The sequence below is a fragment of the Phalacrocorax carbo genome, chromosome 18 (genome assembly GCF_963921805.1).
Source record: "Phalacrocorax carbo chromosome 18, bPhaCar2.1, whole genome shotgun sequence".
Taxonomy (NCBI): domain Eukaryota; kingdom Metazoa; phylum Chordata; class Aves; order Suliformes; family Phalacrocoracidae; genus Phalacrocorax; species Phalacrocorax carbo.
This window is the reverse complement of record NC_087530.1, coordinates 7,761,921-7,779,291: the sequence shown is the minus strand read 5'-3', so window position 1 is coordinate 7,779,291 and position 17,371 is coordinate 7,761,921. Positions and strand designations below refer to the sequence as shown.

Below are 17,371 nucleotides of genomic sequence, written 5' to 3'. Positions count from 1 at the left end.
AACATAGAAGGATGCATTCTCTGTCTTTACTCCTGTATGTCATATCAAGGCTCACCCAGGAGCCACGGTGCAGAGATGCCGCCAGTGCAGGGGTGTAGAGCCCACTCCATGGGCTGGCACGCAAATCCTGGCCTGGCTTTATCACCCTATTTTCCTTCACGTTACCAGCTCTGACCATCGCCCGGTGAATATCAAGACACATTAAGGCAGCATCCCACTGGCAGGAGAGCTCTGTGCTCGGAAGTTAAACAATCAAGTGATTTCTCCTTGCTTGAATTAAGAAGCAAATACTTCCTTACAAGGAAGTCCAATAAGATGCAGATTACAGCCACTAGATACCTTAAACATATAGCAATTAAGGCAGGCATCACCAGAGACCTGCGCTCTCCATCACTAAGATGGTTACATACTGCAAGTCAACAAGGGCAAATCTTCTTCAGTCCCAAGACCCCAGGTGAAGCATGCAGAGGACTCCTTTGCTCCACTAACAAAGCTGGGGCTTGCCACCTCCTCTTTACCCAAGAATTTTCTTGCACAAACTCAGTAGCTGTTGCTTGTTCCCCCCTCCTGGGCTGCCCACACTGCCAGGGCTCTGCTCCCAAGGAAGCCGCACAGGCTGCAAAGCAGGAGCTTTGTCCATCTCACAAGAAACTAATCTGCCCAGCTACAGGAGCTGCCTCCTGCCTGCACATTTGTCTGAAAGAATAAAGTTACTTAAAATGAAAATATGAAAATACATTGCTGCAAGGTATGCAGCCTTCCAGAGCCTTTTCCCCTCTGGACCTTGCCTCTGACAGGCCTGCAGATGCAATAGCTTCTCCTTCCCTGAGTCACTGCAATTAACTCCTCGTGCTCTCAGTGTCAAATTCACCTTCAGCAGGAATGGATGCAACCTCCAACCCCCTCCTTCCAGACCACCCCAGACGCAGCTCGGTGCTGAGCATCCGCTGAACCACCCACCCCAAGAGCTGTGTGGGTGCAGGCAGGTGGGTTTGGCAGCCCCGGGCCATCGCTGCCCCAGGCCCACGGGTGTGCTCACACTGCCTTCAAGAAGAAAAGGCCACGTTCAGACTGCTGTAAAACCATTTTTTGCTTAGTACAGAAGTCATACAGCAGATAACACATCTGCTTCAGCACCCTCAGCTGCTGTGGGTGAGACCTGCACCCAAGGGAGGTGAGCTGCTGGGGGCTGTGACAGCCTACATCCCTCCACGTAGGAGCATCACGGTACAAGCTGCAGAGCTGGGACCTCTGGGGACGTTTCACAGTGAGGTGGCAAATACACATGGCTGATCCCACTGCAAAATGCAGCTTTTTCTGGTAGCAAAAATTTTTTCACACCAGGTGCAGCCATGGTATAACCAGGTGCTCTGTCGATGTACAGAGGGAGCTGCAGCTTTCCCTCGCCACTGACACCAGGCAGAGTTACCGAAGCTTGGTCCAACACAGGATGGACGTGATAAGTCATCCTTTTTCTTTCTCTCATTTAAAGCAGCCACTCTTTCACCGGGAGGAAAGACAGAACACAGGTGGATATGCTAGCAGCAATGGCACAGACGTGCGATCAATCCATAATTCAATATGAAAGTGCTGGGAACCATGTCCTCCCCTGGCAAGGCATCAGCAAGAGGCAGGGGAACACTCTGCATCTCCTGGAAGCAGCAGATGCTCCCTCGGAGCGCTGCCACGGCCAGCTTTGGGGCAGGCACAACCTCTGGAGAAGGCCTTCACCTTTGGGGGCAGCGCAAATATCATACCCAGGTTTCCCTCTGAGTGAGCAGGAGCATTTTTTTAAACTGCTCCAATCGTTCCCTGAGATGTGAGATGCCTTCAAAGGGAGATTTTGGACATCCATGAGAAGTGGAAGATGTACCAAGGGGGTTCACGCTGCTGCAAGACAAGAAGCAAGGTCAGACCCTAAGCCCCGCCTCAGGGCAGGGCCCAATCCTCCAATACACCCTGTGGACCACGGGACCAGGCAGACCTGTGTCCCCCCCCGCCCCGTGTCACCAGACAGTCCCCCAGCTGCACAGGTACCTCCAGGATGGAGCACAACACCCGCCTTCTGCCCAGCTCCTCCAGAGCAGACCTCCCTCCTCTCTGCGGCAGGACAGCCACGGCGGTTCAGATGAACGAAAGCCAACGACAACATGAGCAGTTCCCTTTAAATAATCTCAAGTCAAAATTGCTGAATTGTCTTCTCAGCTGTTTTAGCATGAGGTGATGCTCTCTGCAGACACAGGGCAGGGGGCCACCACGCACAGCTCTGCCCACAGGCAGCAAGAAGCATTTTTACAACTTTTTTTTTGCCTTTTTAAGGAGGAAGAGAGGGCAGACCTGCTTTGGAGGGTTTTAGGCTATTTTATGTTTTAAGCTTGTGGAGAAAATCTGGAATGAAAACTTTCATCAGCAACTCCAGCAGGTGCCCAGGGCAATTCCTTTCAAGATTCAACTCCTCCACTGGAGGAGCAAAGGGACAGACCCGTTAACAAAGGCTTCTTTTATCCACAATGCTAATAAACACTCACTGAAAGCGTTAATAAAAAGAAGCTTTACAGAGCCTAAGCTAAGACCCCCGTCCATCTTGGCTCATTGGATTTTCAAGCCTGGAGATCAAGCGAAGCCCCAACATCACAGGATTCATTCCCAATACACTTTCCTAAGTTTTATCTACTCTAAATAAACATATTTAAAGGCAGAGTTTTATCCATCACAATGAGCAAAGTATCTTTCTTCCTCTCTCGTTCACTTGAAAGGCTGTGCAGAGGAAGGGAGAGAGGACTTGAAGGGACGAAAACCTTTTGACAGTCTGAAGCCAGCGAGTCCCGGTTCTCTCATTGCTCCCGAGCTCAGCTCCAAGTTTAATAAAGGTGTTTTGTCTGCTTGCTTAAGAAGTGGAATTACCATAGCAGAAACTCCAGTGGGGGAGAGGGATAGTGCGAAGCATGAGTAATCACAACTGGTTTCAGGCAGGCTTTGCCATTTGGGTCCTGTTTCAAGGCTATGACGACATAGTGCTACGGGCTAATCTGGAGTTACCGTAACTCTTGCCAGGCAAGGAGTTGTAAGTTATACTGTGCTGCGAGCAGGGAGAGCTGCGGGGATAGGGCAAAGAAAATGCCTTCTGAGCTGGGAAGAGAGGTTTCCTCTCCATAAGTTTTATTCTCTCACTTTATAATGCAACCTTGTGCTTGCCCCACAGGACACAGTGATGCATTTTACTTCTAGCTCACATCAGGTGACTTTAATTCCCTCTTTGAGAACTTGTTTCACCTTTGCTTTCATCCAGCACCAGCCAAATTGGGTTGCAGATATAGCAACCATATGAAATTTGCTGGCAAATCCATGGAGGAGAAGTTGAGCTTTCAAAGAGGGAACCGATACGGGCCAGGGTGCGTCATGGAAAGGGGGGCTACAGCACATCCGATAACATCTGCTAGGAACACGCTGAGCAGGAGCAGACAGCAGCAGGGGACATCTCAGTGCATCTAAGCTACACTCCAAACCTTCCTCCATCAACTGCAGGGATGGCATAAATCGAGAGGACAAACCCACCCCGTGCACACAGAGCAGGGACAGAGTCCATGCACAGGGGGTTTCTGAGGGCAGCTGCCAGCTCCTGCCTCCCGCTCACCTTTGCTTTAAATCCCCAAGTCCTGCAGCAGATTAATGACTTAAAAGCCAATGTGCAGCCTTAATTGAATTTCTCTCTCCTTAGTCATCACACTGCTGCCGACACTGACAGACGCTGCAGCTCCGTCCAGTCCTGGCTCATGCATCAGCCACGAGGTATTGCCTGTGTTTATTTCTAGCAATAGTTCACCTTCAAAAGGAAAGTGTTTCTATTAAACAGCACAAGTTCAGCAACCACAAATAAACAGTGATTTAAAGTCTAAGCCAACTCTCTGAAACCTTCACAGTAAATACCAGGCCATCCAGCGGAGTACAACAGGTAGCAGCCCTGCCCCACACAACAGCCAAATCCTCTTTAAATAGGCAAAACCTTTAAAAGCATGACTGGGCGGACAGAGGCAGCCAGGCACAAGATTTTCAGGCATCCTGTGCAGCGCTCCCCATCTCACCCACAGCTTTGGCTCTAAGCTAAGACCAAGTCTGAACCAAGATGCTAAACCCAAACTGCTGATTTGCAGGGTCAGGGCCCAGCCCCACCAGCAGCTCCGCACCACCCACATCTTGCAACAAGGACAGCATCACTGGGAAAGAATTATCCTCGGCAAAGGCAGCGTTCTCAGTTTTGGATTGACAAAACCAAGCCTGATCAAGTCAGAGATGCTCAAAACCACAGAGAAATTCTTCTGTAGCCAGTGGGTCAGCTAGAAGAGGTTTGTTAACATTTCTATCCCAACCATTTCCCAATTTTTGAGGGCTTTATAATGACTGCTTTGGGATTGTAGAGGGAGGAGCGGTGCCTCCTCTTCCATCAGCTCTGCTGCCAAAGCGAAACCCTGCAAAAAGAGCATCTGAGTCCCACCTGCAAAGCGGCAGCCAAAATCCTCCCAAATCCGGGGGTGCTGCAGGTACCCAACACAACCCTGGCAATGCAGAGAGGCTCTCGTTCAATACGGCCAATATTGCTCACTGTTAAATATATTACCCAGTATTACTTATACACATATATAGGTGGGTAAGGTATCGGCTCTAAGGCAAGGGCCGCTTAGCTCTTGTATGTACATGACACTGGGCACAAGGGAGGTCCCGAAGAGAGATCGAACTGGCAGGTGGTGGAGCAGAAAGAGGAAAGCATCAATTTCCCAGCCCAGAAGCTTGAACTCACCTTCTAAACATCTACTGGAAAGCTTTCAAGGGATTTTTTTAAACCAGAAGTCAGTGGCAGCCACTACTTTAGGCACTCCTTGACACCAAAACTGGGGTGCTGGGAGGAAAGGCCCTGGGCATGGCACTCCCTCCATCCCAGCCCAAAGCTCACCACCTTCTACAGGGGAGCCAGCATTACCCTCGTACCCAACTGTCCCTTCAGAGATCAGTCCATTTCTTGTTTATTTTTCATTTTAAATGGATTAGACATGCACAAAAGCCTCCCTTGAAAAGAAACATCCAAGATGTGAAAAGGATGGGAAGATCCAACTGCGAGGCGTCAGCACTAATCCATGTCAAAGGGCATGTCGTCAACAACTTATTGTAAACTTCCAGAAGGGAAAAAATAGTCAGAATAAAATAGTTAAGTACAGACGAATGTTTGTCATTCATTATCTGGAGTCAAGCTTGGATTTCTCAACAACACAGCCAGGCCAAAGCAAGCACATTAATAATAAAACATCTTTTACACGGAGCTACGCACCAGGCATGCAGCCTGCCCTTGAAGGGAGAAAGGCTGGAGGCAGGTGGAGGCTCTGTTTGCTTTTCTCTGATAACAGGTATTTAGTTTTCTACGTCACTTCATTTTATCGTAGCCTGAAACCCGGTTGAGCAGCCCAGCTCCACCCCCCCATCTGCTCCCCGCACCAGCTGGCACCGCGGCAGAGGGGATGCTGTGCAAGACGCACCGATGCCACGCAGCCCGCCAGCTCCCCTGACCCAAACAGGGGTCCCCCAGCCCTGCCTGGGAATTGGGGGGCATTGCTGGAAAATCCCACAGGGCAGATCTTAACACAACGCAGCCGTTCACAAGGGAGGGAGTGCCGGGCAATGAGATGGCTGCACTTGTGTCCAAGTCACACAGGGAGCTTAAAAACAAGGCAAATCCCCACACCCCCCACACCCCCAAATCCTTCCTCAAGCACTGGGACCAGGAAAAAACCCAACTGACCACAGCAGGGAATGGCAGAGCATGAAGGGACTGCTCTTATTAGCTGGGGAGGCTCCGGCGAAGACGTCTCCTTTATTGGCACAAAGCGAGCAAACACCCAGGCCAGGCAAGAGCCGACAGGTCGGCATGCTCCACTTTAATTCAAACAATCCTTTTGTTTCGATAAACCACCTGGAGCAAGTTCTCCACCTTGTCTGGGTATCGTGGGGTCCTCATTGCTTCCCAGCCCAGCTCCCCTCACCCCTCGGGCTGCACTTTGGGGTAGGAAGGGGTGGGTGCACAGAAGCAACCCCCCTTCCGCAGGCTCTGCCAGCTGCGGGCGTTGTGCAAGGCACCCTGCCCTCTTTCATCCCACAGCACCGCCCAGGTGTGGGTGCCTCTGCCCCATTACTCACACATCTGCAATCAAGACGTGTTTCAGGGGAGCAACTCGGTTTGCAGGAGCCACATCCAAAAATCCTGCCTGTTCCCTCAGTGCCCGATGCGGCGCGTCCCCCCCACTTTCCCCCCAAATAACAGGCTCAAGGCAGCGCTCAGGTTAGCACGTCTCTGCTTTGGGCAGAGGAAGGACACCAGGAAAAAAGTCTGTAATGTTTGCTTCTTGCCTTTTGTCACTGGCAACGAGTTATAGTAGACAAAAAAATATATAGATATATAAAAATACATGTATTATAATACATCGGTATATTTTTATTCTGTATCTTTGAAATAGAGGGCAGGAGCAAAACTGAAATATTGAAGTTTTTCATGGAACAAGGAGCTTTGAAAAGTTTGGAGGAAACAAAATGTCAAGTTTAAACTGTTTCCAATGGAAAAGGCCATTAAAGGAAAAGGGATCTTCTGCAGAAAGATATATGTTTTGCTGATTTTGACAAAAAGCCCTGTTCAGAGGAGGGAAGAAAGGCTTCCTTTAAAGGTTTTTATCTAGCATTGCTTTGCATCTTTACAGCGCTGTTCATGAAAGCACCCTTGCAAACCTGTTGTTGCTGGAGCACGATGCACCCAGGGAGGAGGTGTGTCTGGCCACACGCTGGGTACAGACAGGGCTTGGGGGACAACCCTTGCCTGTACCATGAGAATAAGGTGTTATAAAAGGCAAGGGAAGAGAATAAATTTAAAAGAAAAAAAAATTCAATCAACTTCCCCTCCTCTGTTTTGCCCCCAGGGAAGGGAAATGCTGATCCTCCAGCTCACAGATGGTCCTCCTGGAACAGCCTCCTGGTTTCCACCCCACTGGCCATGTCTGGTGATGGGGAAGATTTTGGAGGAGGGATGAAGGACATCAAACTGCCTTCCCAGCAGCGGTGCCAGGAGCACTGCACGTGCCGTGCGCGCCACAGGATACGCCACGGGATGCAATGGGTATTTCCCAGACTGAAACGTCACCTTCACCCACCGGTCCCTGCCCAACCACGACCACATCTCACACCGCAGAGGAGGAAGCTGCGGGTCGAGGACGCACCTCCCCGGCAATTAAAGTCATTTTTTTAATAGCAACCAGTCCCAGCCATCCTGTGACGGGCCACAGAAAATATTAATTACACCCCTCCAATTTAGACAGGTTTCTTTCTCATTCAGACATCGCCGGCCCTGAGTCACAGCCAAGCTGAGATTCAGCAATCGCAGGTAAGGAAGAACCGAGCATCACCGAAACAGTTGCTTTTCCACCTCGTGTCTCCCCAAAACTTCAAACGAGCGCACACAGAGCGATGAATTTAGAGGAATGCCACCAATAAAACGTTCAAATTAATAGCAATAAAGAGTAAATGCTCCACACGATAATGGCAGAGCCATGCTTGGGAAAACGATCTGTGAAAGCTTAAAACCCAGAACAAGATGAGACCACTGGGGAAAAAAGCAACAAAAACAAACAGTCCATTTCAATATCCTTTTCATGAGCAACTAAAATGAACCCAGGAACACGTCAGAGACTAATCATTTAGCACAGATCAAACAGTAGAACTAGCACATTAAAAATACATGCAGCATTAATCAGCTACGCAGAGTTATATGCCATCATTTCCATAAATAATACAGGATCAAAGCAGCCCAAGCAGCACTATCAGTTAATATAGTCAGCCAGTCAGTCAAAATAGAGTAAAGCTGCCTGAAAACTGCAGCAGTATGATCTGCCAGGAATAAAGCAGATTCATCTGAGAAGTGACACGACCAGTTAAACGGGTAAAGGTTACCGGCAGCCTCCTAATTATACAGAGGTGATGCCACAAATTAAAAGAGAGAACTAAAGGGTTAATACAGCTTCAAAAAATATATTTTTTAAAAAGCTTGGGGAATGTCAGTGTATATCTTGTCAGTGATAACTCCCCTGAAGAGCCAAGGTGCAGAGGAGAGGTGGGAACACCAACTCTGCCAGGAGCATCCCCAGTAGCACCAGTCCTGTGCCAGGGCTGGCTGGTGACAGCTGGAGCAGACTAAACCAGAGCCCCTTCCCCGGAGGCAGGGCAGTGCCAGAGGGGCTCTCCTTCACCAAGGAGAAATATCCCAGCTGCAGAAACCGTCCTGCCTGCTTGGGGTGAAGGCTCACCACCACCGGCCTTTAAATATACATAGATCTACCCATGCATGTCAAACGCCTGTGTCATTAAGCCTTTTGCTGAAAGGCTGCAGAGCCATTTAGCTGCTGATTTTTAAAACAGGCATGTGGAACAGCGCAAGCTATAAATAGCAGAGATGCTTGCCTCGTCATGTTTCTGGTGGCTTATTTATAAGGACAAGGGGCAACTGAATTAAAAAATGGTGAAAATAGCGAGCTGGGCTTCTCTCTGGTTTTGAGGGCAAGCTGCCTCAAGAACAAAACCTTCGAGGTTTTGCTTTTCTCTTTTTCCAGGCAAAAAGCAAACACCCATCTTTCATGCTCAGACTCTGAATCGGTTACATTTACAAGGCAAATTTTAATTCATACAGCAGGTGTTCAGAATGAAAAAAAATCCTACTTTAAGCAGCACAAGAGCAAACTACAGCTTCGCATTAGTTCGTGCAGCTCTGGGGAGGCTCCTCATTTAATGAAATGGGATCTGTGTGTGTATGGAACAGGAGCAGACACCCCAAAAAAAAAAATCTTTTGGGGGGGATGGAGGGGGAGTCCCGAAGGGGGTTGAGCAGAGCTATTGCCGAGTACGTTGCCTGTCCGGCATCACAACTCCACAGCAGCTCGTGTGACAAAGGGTGACAGGAATTTTACATGGGAAGATCCAGACAAGCATCAGCCAGAGGAGGAATTCAGCCTCCAACAAAAGAGCCGCTTCGGGCAGCTCAAACCGTCCCCGGCCGATTAGCTCTTGGGCAGCATGTTTAGATGGTCTATTCTTCGCAGGCAGCTAGGCGCAAGCCAAAAAAAACACGTGAACTGAACATCCCTCGCTCTGTATTTGGTGCCTTTTGAAATAGCTGGTGAAAACAAGGGGCAACAGCCAGGCTGCACCAAAACCCACTCGGCCACAGGACCCCAGCTGGTTGGGATGGGATCTGCTCGGCCGCAGGAGGAGGAGCTGGACCACTTTTCCAAGCATCCGTGGCTGGGAAGAAGCTGGGAGAGAGGAACTGTGGGGGGGAGCAAGTGACTGCATCAGAGGAGGTAAAGTCATCACTTCTCCAGCATCAGCAGCTGTGGAACAGCCGGGACCAGCACTGTTGGGAGGTTTCCCATTGAATGGGGGGGAAGTTCTGTCTAAATAAACAAGATGCAATTATTCCAAGTCCAGAATGTCTTGTTCAAAATGCTTCCAGATTGACAAGTTTTAATTAATGAAAGACCCCTCCAGACAAGCCATGCTGGGATCTTGGGATTGTTCCCCCCAGCATGGACCCAGCAGCCCCCAACTCAACACTGGGGACGGATTTAGCCCCAAGTGCAACAAGGACATCAATTTTATGGGGCAGCCTGAAGGCACAGGAGCCTCAAGCTGACTGGAAGCAGAGGCAAAGCAAGAACAACCATCTCATTTCAGTCTGACCCAATGCAAGTGTTAAATTAAAAAAAAAAGCAAATAATTTCCTGTGAACCAGAAATCCCGGTTTTCAGCCAGTTTAATGAGACCAAATTGCAACCGGTTCTGTTCTCCTGCAGTAGTGGAGGCACACGACCCCCCAAGGCAGGGCAGATGGCTAGATCGCAATCTAGCCTTTAGCTCGTAAAACATATTAATACCCCCAACCAATTACAAAGTGCCAGACTCTGCCCCCCCGCCCCGGCCCCCTGCTCCCACCAAGCGATGCCTCGCTGCACAGGGCGGCCCTGTTGAGCCCCGACACGCAGCACGAGCCGGGGCAGCAAAGCCTGTAGCTTTCCAGGGCCGCTGAGGCAAGTCCAAGCCCTTGCTGCAACCTTATTTAAAAGCTCAGTAAAGTCTCAGGTGCGGTCTAGCTGCTTGCTGCACAGCAATCCAGCTCCTTCACATTTTCTTTTAATTTTAAGTGCTCCTCAGAGGTAAAGCAGAAGGCGCCTTCCCTTCCAGCCAGATGGCTGCAAAAGAAATCCCTGCCTTCAGCACCCAGCATCGGCATGAGTTTATTTCCAACGCTAGCAGATACATCATGCCACTGCGAAGATCTTGGCTGCTTCTTAGAAGCACCTTGGGTCTGCAGCTGCACTTCCTGACAGTCAGCTGGCCTTCGCTCTGCAAACATTAGCAGCAGCACAATGACTTAGCCCTGCGTATTTATAGGCCGTGGGCTCTTGTCAAAAACACCCTCTGAAATCTTTCCCTGACTTCAGCAGACTTGTGTCCAGGGCCTCTGTTGCTCAGGGACGGCTTGTTCTGTGCTTCTCTGTCCACAGCCACAGGGTGTGGGAAGTCCTGGATGTCCCTGTCCTTATGCTGCTCACCCACACACAGGTGGTGGGGACAGACTTGGGGACAGGCTTGATGCCTACCACCACCACCTATCTGAGAGGACCCCAAGACGCTGCAGCCACCTCCAAGGACCACAGTCCCCTCTGGGATGCAGTTATTCGCCCCTTAAAATTACACCTTGGCGTAGCCCATGAGATGGTGCTGGCATGGCCGCAGAGCTCATCGCTCCCTAATTGCAGTGGCAGCTTCCCCTCCAGCACAGCCCAGTCCATGCTGGGCAGCAGGCAGGATCGAGCCCAGGGTTCCTCCCTGGGAAGAGGCAGGGTGCACCTGCACCCCAGCAGGATGCTCCAGCAGCAAAACCAGCCACTGGTCAGGAAACCCACCCAACGTTCACCAACGCATTTCCCGGCTGTTTGGACAGTCACAACCTTCGCACCCCATCCAAACCTCAATCTGTGTTGCAAGAGTCATCCCCTGGGCTGGTCATGCTCTAGCACCCTGACCACTGGGTGCTGCCCAACTGTCCCAGCCCCTGGGGACCACAGCCGCCCTTGCAGAGCCCGGGGGACCGCTGGCATCGGCGAACGGGGCCGGGACACCTCCTGCCCACTACACAGCTTCAGGCAAACCGCTTTATTTAGCATTCCAGCAACTTTGCTGCAGAGGCTGGCAGTGGCCTCCCCACAGGCTGGTGTTTGGGTATTACTGGGAGCAGGAAGATAAATCGCTTCAACACAGCATGCAGCAGCAGTCCTATTTTGCATGTAGTGTTTGCAGAGCGGCAGCTCAGTGGTGCGATGATGGCCGAATCTCAGCTATCATTTAAAAGGAAGTAAAATCCCAGCTCCACTCCCTGCAGAAGGAAGCTAAAAAACCAAGACCTTGGATGCTCTGTAGGTCTTTCCAGAAATATCCTGATTTTTATGAGCATCGCTAGGTCCAGGGTTCTCAAAATCTTGAGTCAGGACAGTTGGATGCATCTGATTCAAGAATGACTCAGATGAGAGTGTGGAGGCAGGGAGGAAGGCAAGTGAATGACATTTTCTGCTGTGGGCAACATCCCTTTATTTTAGGCTCAAAAACAGAAACCCCACAATTTATTACTTCATTGAAAAAAGGCTCTACCCTGGCTGCTCCCATCCTGATCCCAAGCAACATAACCATATTCCTTATTCTCAGCCTTCATGTCTGTAACTTAATTTCCATTTCTTTAAAATAATGTAAATCCCGCTGACACCTTGAAAGCAAGCTATCTCAATAACCACATTGAACACAATCCCAAACCCTCAAAAGAAGAAAGCTTAAGCTGCCTTCCCGAGCAACGAGCAGGACAGCACCAGCTCACCCTCCCTGGCTCCCCCCATTTGCCCCCTGTTGGGTCAGAGGCAGAGCAGGGGCATTCAGGCAGGTGCCTGCATGTGAGCCTGGCACGAGAGGGCAGGACCCACGCTTACACCTAAAGAGATAGAGGTTTTAAGGCTGCTAAAGACACCTACTGCTCAGCCCCAGCCTTGGAAACCCAACCTGCTGCTCAGGCATTAAACATTTACATGCATCCGCAAGAGAGCCCTGTGTCAAGCTAAGCACAGGGGAGAAGCAGATCGTGGGGCAAATCCAGGTGGGAACACCTCTGCAGAAGGGCTAATGGCTGGATGGGAAGAGGAGAGGAGTCACCCAGAGCTGCAAAAGGAACCAGCATTGGCAAGATGTCCCACAACTGCCTTCAGTGACTGGTCTGTTCCTGTCCCACTGGGATCCGAGAGCTCCCAAGCCCTTGAGGAGCACAGCCCTAGTGTAGCAGGGTCTGGCTGTTGATGGCTCCATGGCTTGGACCAAACTTTCCCCGACAACAGTACTGCTGGTGGTGTAGGGAGCCCTCACAAGACCCAGCCCCACAGTGCTGCCTGCACACACAGAGCACATGGACCTTTCTCCACACACCCCACCCAAAAGTAAAACCCTCCACCTCTCCAGCGGGATGATGAAAAAAATTAAGCTGCTACTCATGACCGGGACCACTCCTCACCTTGCTGCCTCCCCTGAGCCCAGCCAGTTAGCCAGGCCAGCCCTCCATTGCCCCCAGGGATTTGCCAGGCTCCTCTTTCCAAGCTAAGCCCACCAGCTAATCCCACCCAAAGCTGCAGCCACCATCCACAGGGGGGCTCTGGCTGCACCTCCTCCACCTGGGCTGTGAGCATCCAAGCAAGAGACGGCCCCATGCCGGCAGCTGGAGACCCGTCAGACATCACTGCACACCCTGACTCAGCTTTCACCCATTTCCGTAGCAGGGCAGGACGCCTTCCCGTGGTTAACTGCTCCGAGCAGCCGGGCCACCTGCATTTCCTGCCCTGTCACTGCAGCAGAAATTGCTCGTTGTCCCCTCCCACGAGGTGCAGAGGTGAGGAGCCAGACTCAGGGTCACGTCTGGGACCTGGTGACCCAGAAAGTCAGGTGAAGCATTACAGAAACAGCAGGGAGGAGAGAAGGCAATGGCTTTTGAGATCTGAAACACTTAGTACAGTCTAAAGATGCCCAAAGCCAGGGTTTGGGTGCAGCTCTTCTGCTGACCCAGCCATGGCATGGGGGCAGCGAGGCTGTGCAAGGAGGTTTGGGCTGTTCAGTCCCACACCCATCCACTGCATGTGGGCCTGGAAGAGTCAGAACAAAACGTCCTTCCCAGAGACCCATATTGTTCGACACCACCCTACAGAAATGGGCAGAATAAGGAAGTTTTGTTCTTTAGGCAGGGAAAGTCCAACCAGGACCACAGCGTCCGCATCTCTGCTCCAACACCAAGCATCCAAAGAGCGGCAGTCCCTAGGCCAGCTCTCCCAGCAAAGCTCCAACTTTTGCTTCAAAATGAGACTAGTTTGTATAAAAGGAAGAGGCAGAGTCTCTGTGGCGGGTGTTAGAGGCTTTAGCGATAAGGCAGGGGATACTGCTAAGCTTGTCTCCACAAACATAAGGATTAGCAATTTACTTCTCTTAAAAACAAAATCCGGGATTTTAACATGATCACAGGCTTGGAAAGAAAAATAAACATCATGGAACTGGGAAAGGGAACTGAGAGTGGAGGCAAGCAGCAGCTTGGCAGTAGCTGAAGTACTTCTTAAATCAGAATGAGAAAAATGCATTGAAGTAGGAATTTAGATCTTGGTAGCACTGAACAAACACTGAATGTGAGGACTCTCACACCAATTTCTTACCAATAATAATGGCATCAACATTAAAGAAAGCCTTTAATAACATGTGTGAGAAGCAGCCTTTTTTGTTTCATGCAATAAAATGCATTAATTCCATATTGAATTGAAAAGTGAATGTTGAAAACATGCCTGAATTAAAGAAAAAGGAAGGTTTCAGCTAAACCCATGGTGCCCACCAGCTTTACTGTGCCTTTGGTACTCAACACCCTTTGGGAGTATATCTCTGCACAGGGCTCCAGCAACACTTGGCAGACGGGGTCAACATGAAAAAGCCCCACGTAACACCCATAGAGACCAGCTCCCGCACAGACCACAGCCGTACCACCCACCCGTGCCACCTCCGTGAGCTCCCACATCACGCAGGGACGTCATGGCGAGCCCAGCATCTCCTCCTGCTGCCACCTCATCCCCCCGGGTGCCCTAAAGCCCACCCAACCCGCAAGCATGCCAACAGTCCCCCATCAGCCAGGGTTAATCTCAGCCTGCCGCGCTAACAAATAACAAATAACGTGCCCATGCATTCCTACCCTGGCCATCACCGCAGCGTAAGGGGGCCAGAGAGCAATTTGGAGATCAGGCGGCTGTAGCCATTAATAATTAGCACTTTAAAACTTCAAAGGGTGATGCTGGCTTCCACAATAAAAACTCAGCACACCGAGGGATGGTGAGGAAGAACACTCCTGCGCCACAAGTGAGATCCAAAACGCAGGAGGTGAGAACAGCCCGTGGGGGGAACTGTGGAAGCGCTGGGATTAGACACAGCCTCCCAGCTTGCATCCCTGGCACCTCCTATGGCAGCAAACATGAAGGGGTGTTATGTGAGCACCATATACGGCCATCTGAGAGCATCCCAAAGGCATCGCTAAGCCAGCCACCTCATGCCTTGCAATACCATTACATGACACTTGTCCTGTAGGAACAGGATGCACTTGATAAAGCCACTGGAGCTCAAGATGGGAGAGGTGATGCCTTCTGACACCAACAGAAACAAACACATCGCACAAGGTCAAACAGAGAAACACGTGCTCAACACGACGCAGGGGAGGCACGCGGATCCCCTGTTTGGCACCCAGAAGGTCCCTCTGCGCTGCCCGTGCCAGGTGAGTCGCTGAGCCAACGAGGTCTGATCATGCCATGACAGAGGAAATTGCTTTTGCTTTAAGAAAACTCAACCCCTCCTGCGTTTATCAGTAATTCCTAATCTTAAGCCATCCTATCTCTTCCGGAGAAAGTAGAGACATAAACCTCAATGGAGGAAAAAAAAAGGGGAATTAAAGTCTGAAAACAAGAGACTCCTGGTTTTATTTGGCTAGAAATATAATCAGTTGAAGATTGGTTGTTTAATCCACTTGTTCAGACTGCTAAAACTAGCAGAACAGCAGAATATATCCCTTTCACATCAGAGGAAGCTCAACACACTTAAGCCAAACATCTTCCAGGTAAGGACAAATACATACAAAAATGGAAAGAACCAGTGCTATAGCATTTCCATATGCCTGAACATAAAGCTTTGGAAATCACAGAATGATTCTGAGCAATGTAGAAGAAATGTAGAGCAAAGCCAAGGTCTCCAGTGGGCAAAATGGACAAAGCTCCATCCATGGACTCCAGCAGAGTTTTGTCTACTTAATCTATAAGTAAACTGGAGTCTCGGCTTCGAAGACCATCAGTGTTTTCATCTCCCGGCACCATCACTCAGCGTTACACCCAGCAAGAGCTTCAGCTGAACGCACGGCCCTCCAGCCTGCCCCTCACACTCTTCACCGACAACTATTCCCATCGCCGTAACACTTCCCTCAGCCCTGCACGAGCCCCTGACTACGACAGGGGCAGGATCAGGCCTCCCACAGGCTCTTCTCTCCCCTCGCAGGGCCATCGGGTACCACGCCAGGGCCGGCTCTTCCCAGCACCCGCTGAGCTGCGAACGCGCCTTCAGACCCAGGTGAGAGCGTGGGCTCCAGCGACACCGAGTTATCGTTACCCCGTTCTGCTGCCGGCCCGAGGACGCGGGATGCCGGGGTGCCTCGGTGCTTACGGAGCCACTCTGCCTCCAAGGTACCACCCGGCGATGCTCGAGGCCAGCGCCCTTGGACACTGCCCCGATGACACGGTGATGGCAAGGACGCACGTTAAACTCCTCCGTGGGGAGCACGGCGCACACTGGGGATGCTGCGTGATGGGTGCTTTGGGGGGCCGGTGCCAGCACCGGCCCCGCTGCTCCCCAGAACCACCAGTAACACCTGTAACACCACCGGGAGGGCACGGCTTTGGTGCACCTGCCCCGCCAGGCCCCAGCCCGGGGTCGGTACAGCCTCGGCACCCCCGCACCTGAGCCCTGCGTGGGGGTCACTGCCCGCCCCCAAGCCCCCTCCCCGAGCCCCAGCCCCGCACCGCGCACAAGGGGCTCCCGGGGGTCCCTCCTCCCGCCCCGCACGGCGGTCGCTGCGGGCGGAGGGGGCCGGGAAGCCGCCGCGCCCCGCCAGGGCGCCCCCGGCCGCGCCTTTGTCCGCCCGGCGTGGGGGGGGGGGGGGGGGGGGGGAGCAGCCCCGTCCCGCTCCCCGCCAGAGCCCGCGGCCGGCGTCCCCCCCGCCCCGCCACGGACACGCGTGGGCCGCTCACCTGCGGGGCCGCTGCCCGCGGCTGCCGCCTCCTCCTCCTCTTCTTCCTCCTCCGCCGCCGCCGCCACCTCCTCCTCCTCTTCCTCCGGGGGCGGCGGCGGCGGAGCGCTGCCCCGGGCGGGCGCGGCGGTAGCGCGGGGCCGAGCGGGCGGAGCGGTGCCGGGGCTACCCTCGGCGGGGCCGCCGCTACCGCTGCCGGGCTCGGGGGGCGGCGCGGCGCTGGAGGGCAGCCCGGCGGCGGCGGCCAGGAGGGCGGCGAGGCAGAGCAGGGCGAGCCCGGGCGCGGTCCTCGGCCGGCGCCTCATGCTGCGGCGCGGCGCTCCGCCATTCATTCATTCATTCATTCACCCGTCCGTCCGTCCGTCCATCCAGGCGCTCCTTCACCCTCCGAGAGGGGCCGGGCGGCGGCTCCCTCCCGGCTCCCCCCGCCTCAGCCAGCCATGCCGCTGCCGCTCCCAACGCCCCGCAGGCGGCTCCCGCCGCGCCGCGCCCCGGCCCGGCTGACAGACCCGTGCCCGCCCCGCCCCACCGCCGCCCGCCAATCAGCGCCGCGCCCGCCCTTACCTGACGGCAAAGTTGGTGACTCTTAGTCCGCGGCGTAGCCAATCAGCGGCCGCCGGGGGCGGGCGGAGGGGCGGGGCGGAGCGGGGCGGGCGGGGCGGCATTGTGAGGGCGGGGCCAGCGCGGGGGGAGCGGGGCGGGCGTCGCACGCCTTCCTGCTTTTATCTCGGTGGATGGCTGGGCTGTGGTTTTGATATACATATTTTTTAAAATGTATATTTTTATTATTTTTGTATATAATATAAAAATATATAGCATATAAAAAAGTAATATTTTAAATTTTTTTTTATTAAATTCCCCCCCAATTTCGCACAACAAGGAGGATGGCGGCAGGACGCGCAGCGGGACACAAAGCAGGCTGTCAGCTTCATCCCTGCCAGAGCC

The 17,371-nt window shown here is 52.5% G+C and overlaps 1 protein-coding gene across 2 annotated transcripts in view; it reads right to left on the bottom strand.

Moving 5' to 3' along the window:
- Window positions 1-16,935, bottom strand: part of MEGF9 (multiple EGF like domains 9) — a 55,474-nt gene extending 38,539 nt beyond the window's left edge. For both annotated transcript variants that reach the window (XM_064468816.1, XM_064468817.1), the window contains exon 1: window positions 16,428-16,935. In XM_064468816.1, the coding sequence (XP_064324886.1) occupies window positions 16,428-16,758 (331 nt within the window). In that variant the 5' untranslated portion in view covers window positions 16,759-16,935. The remainder of the gene's footprint in view (window positions 1-16,427) is intronic.
- Window positions 16,936-17,371: the final 436 nt, after the last annotated feature.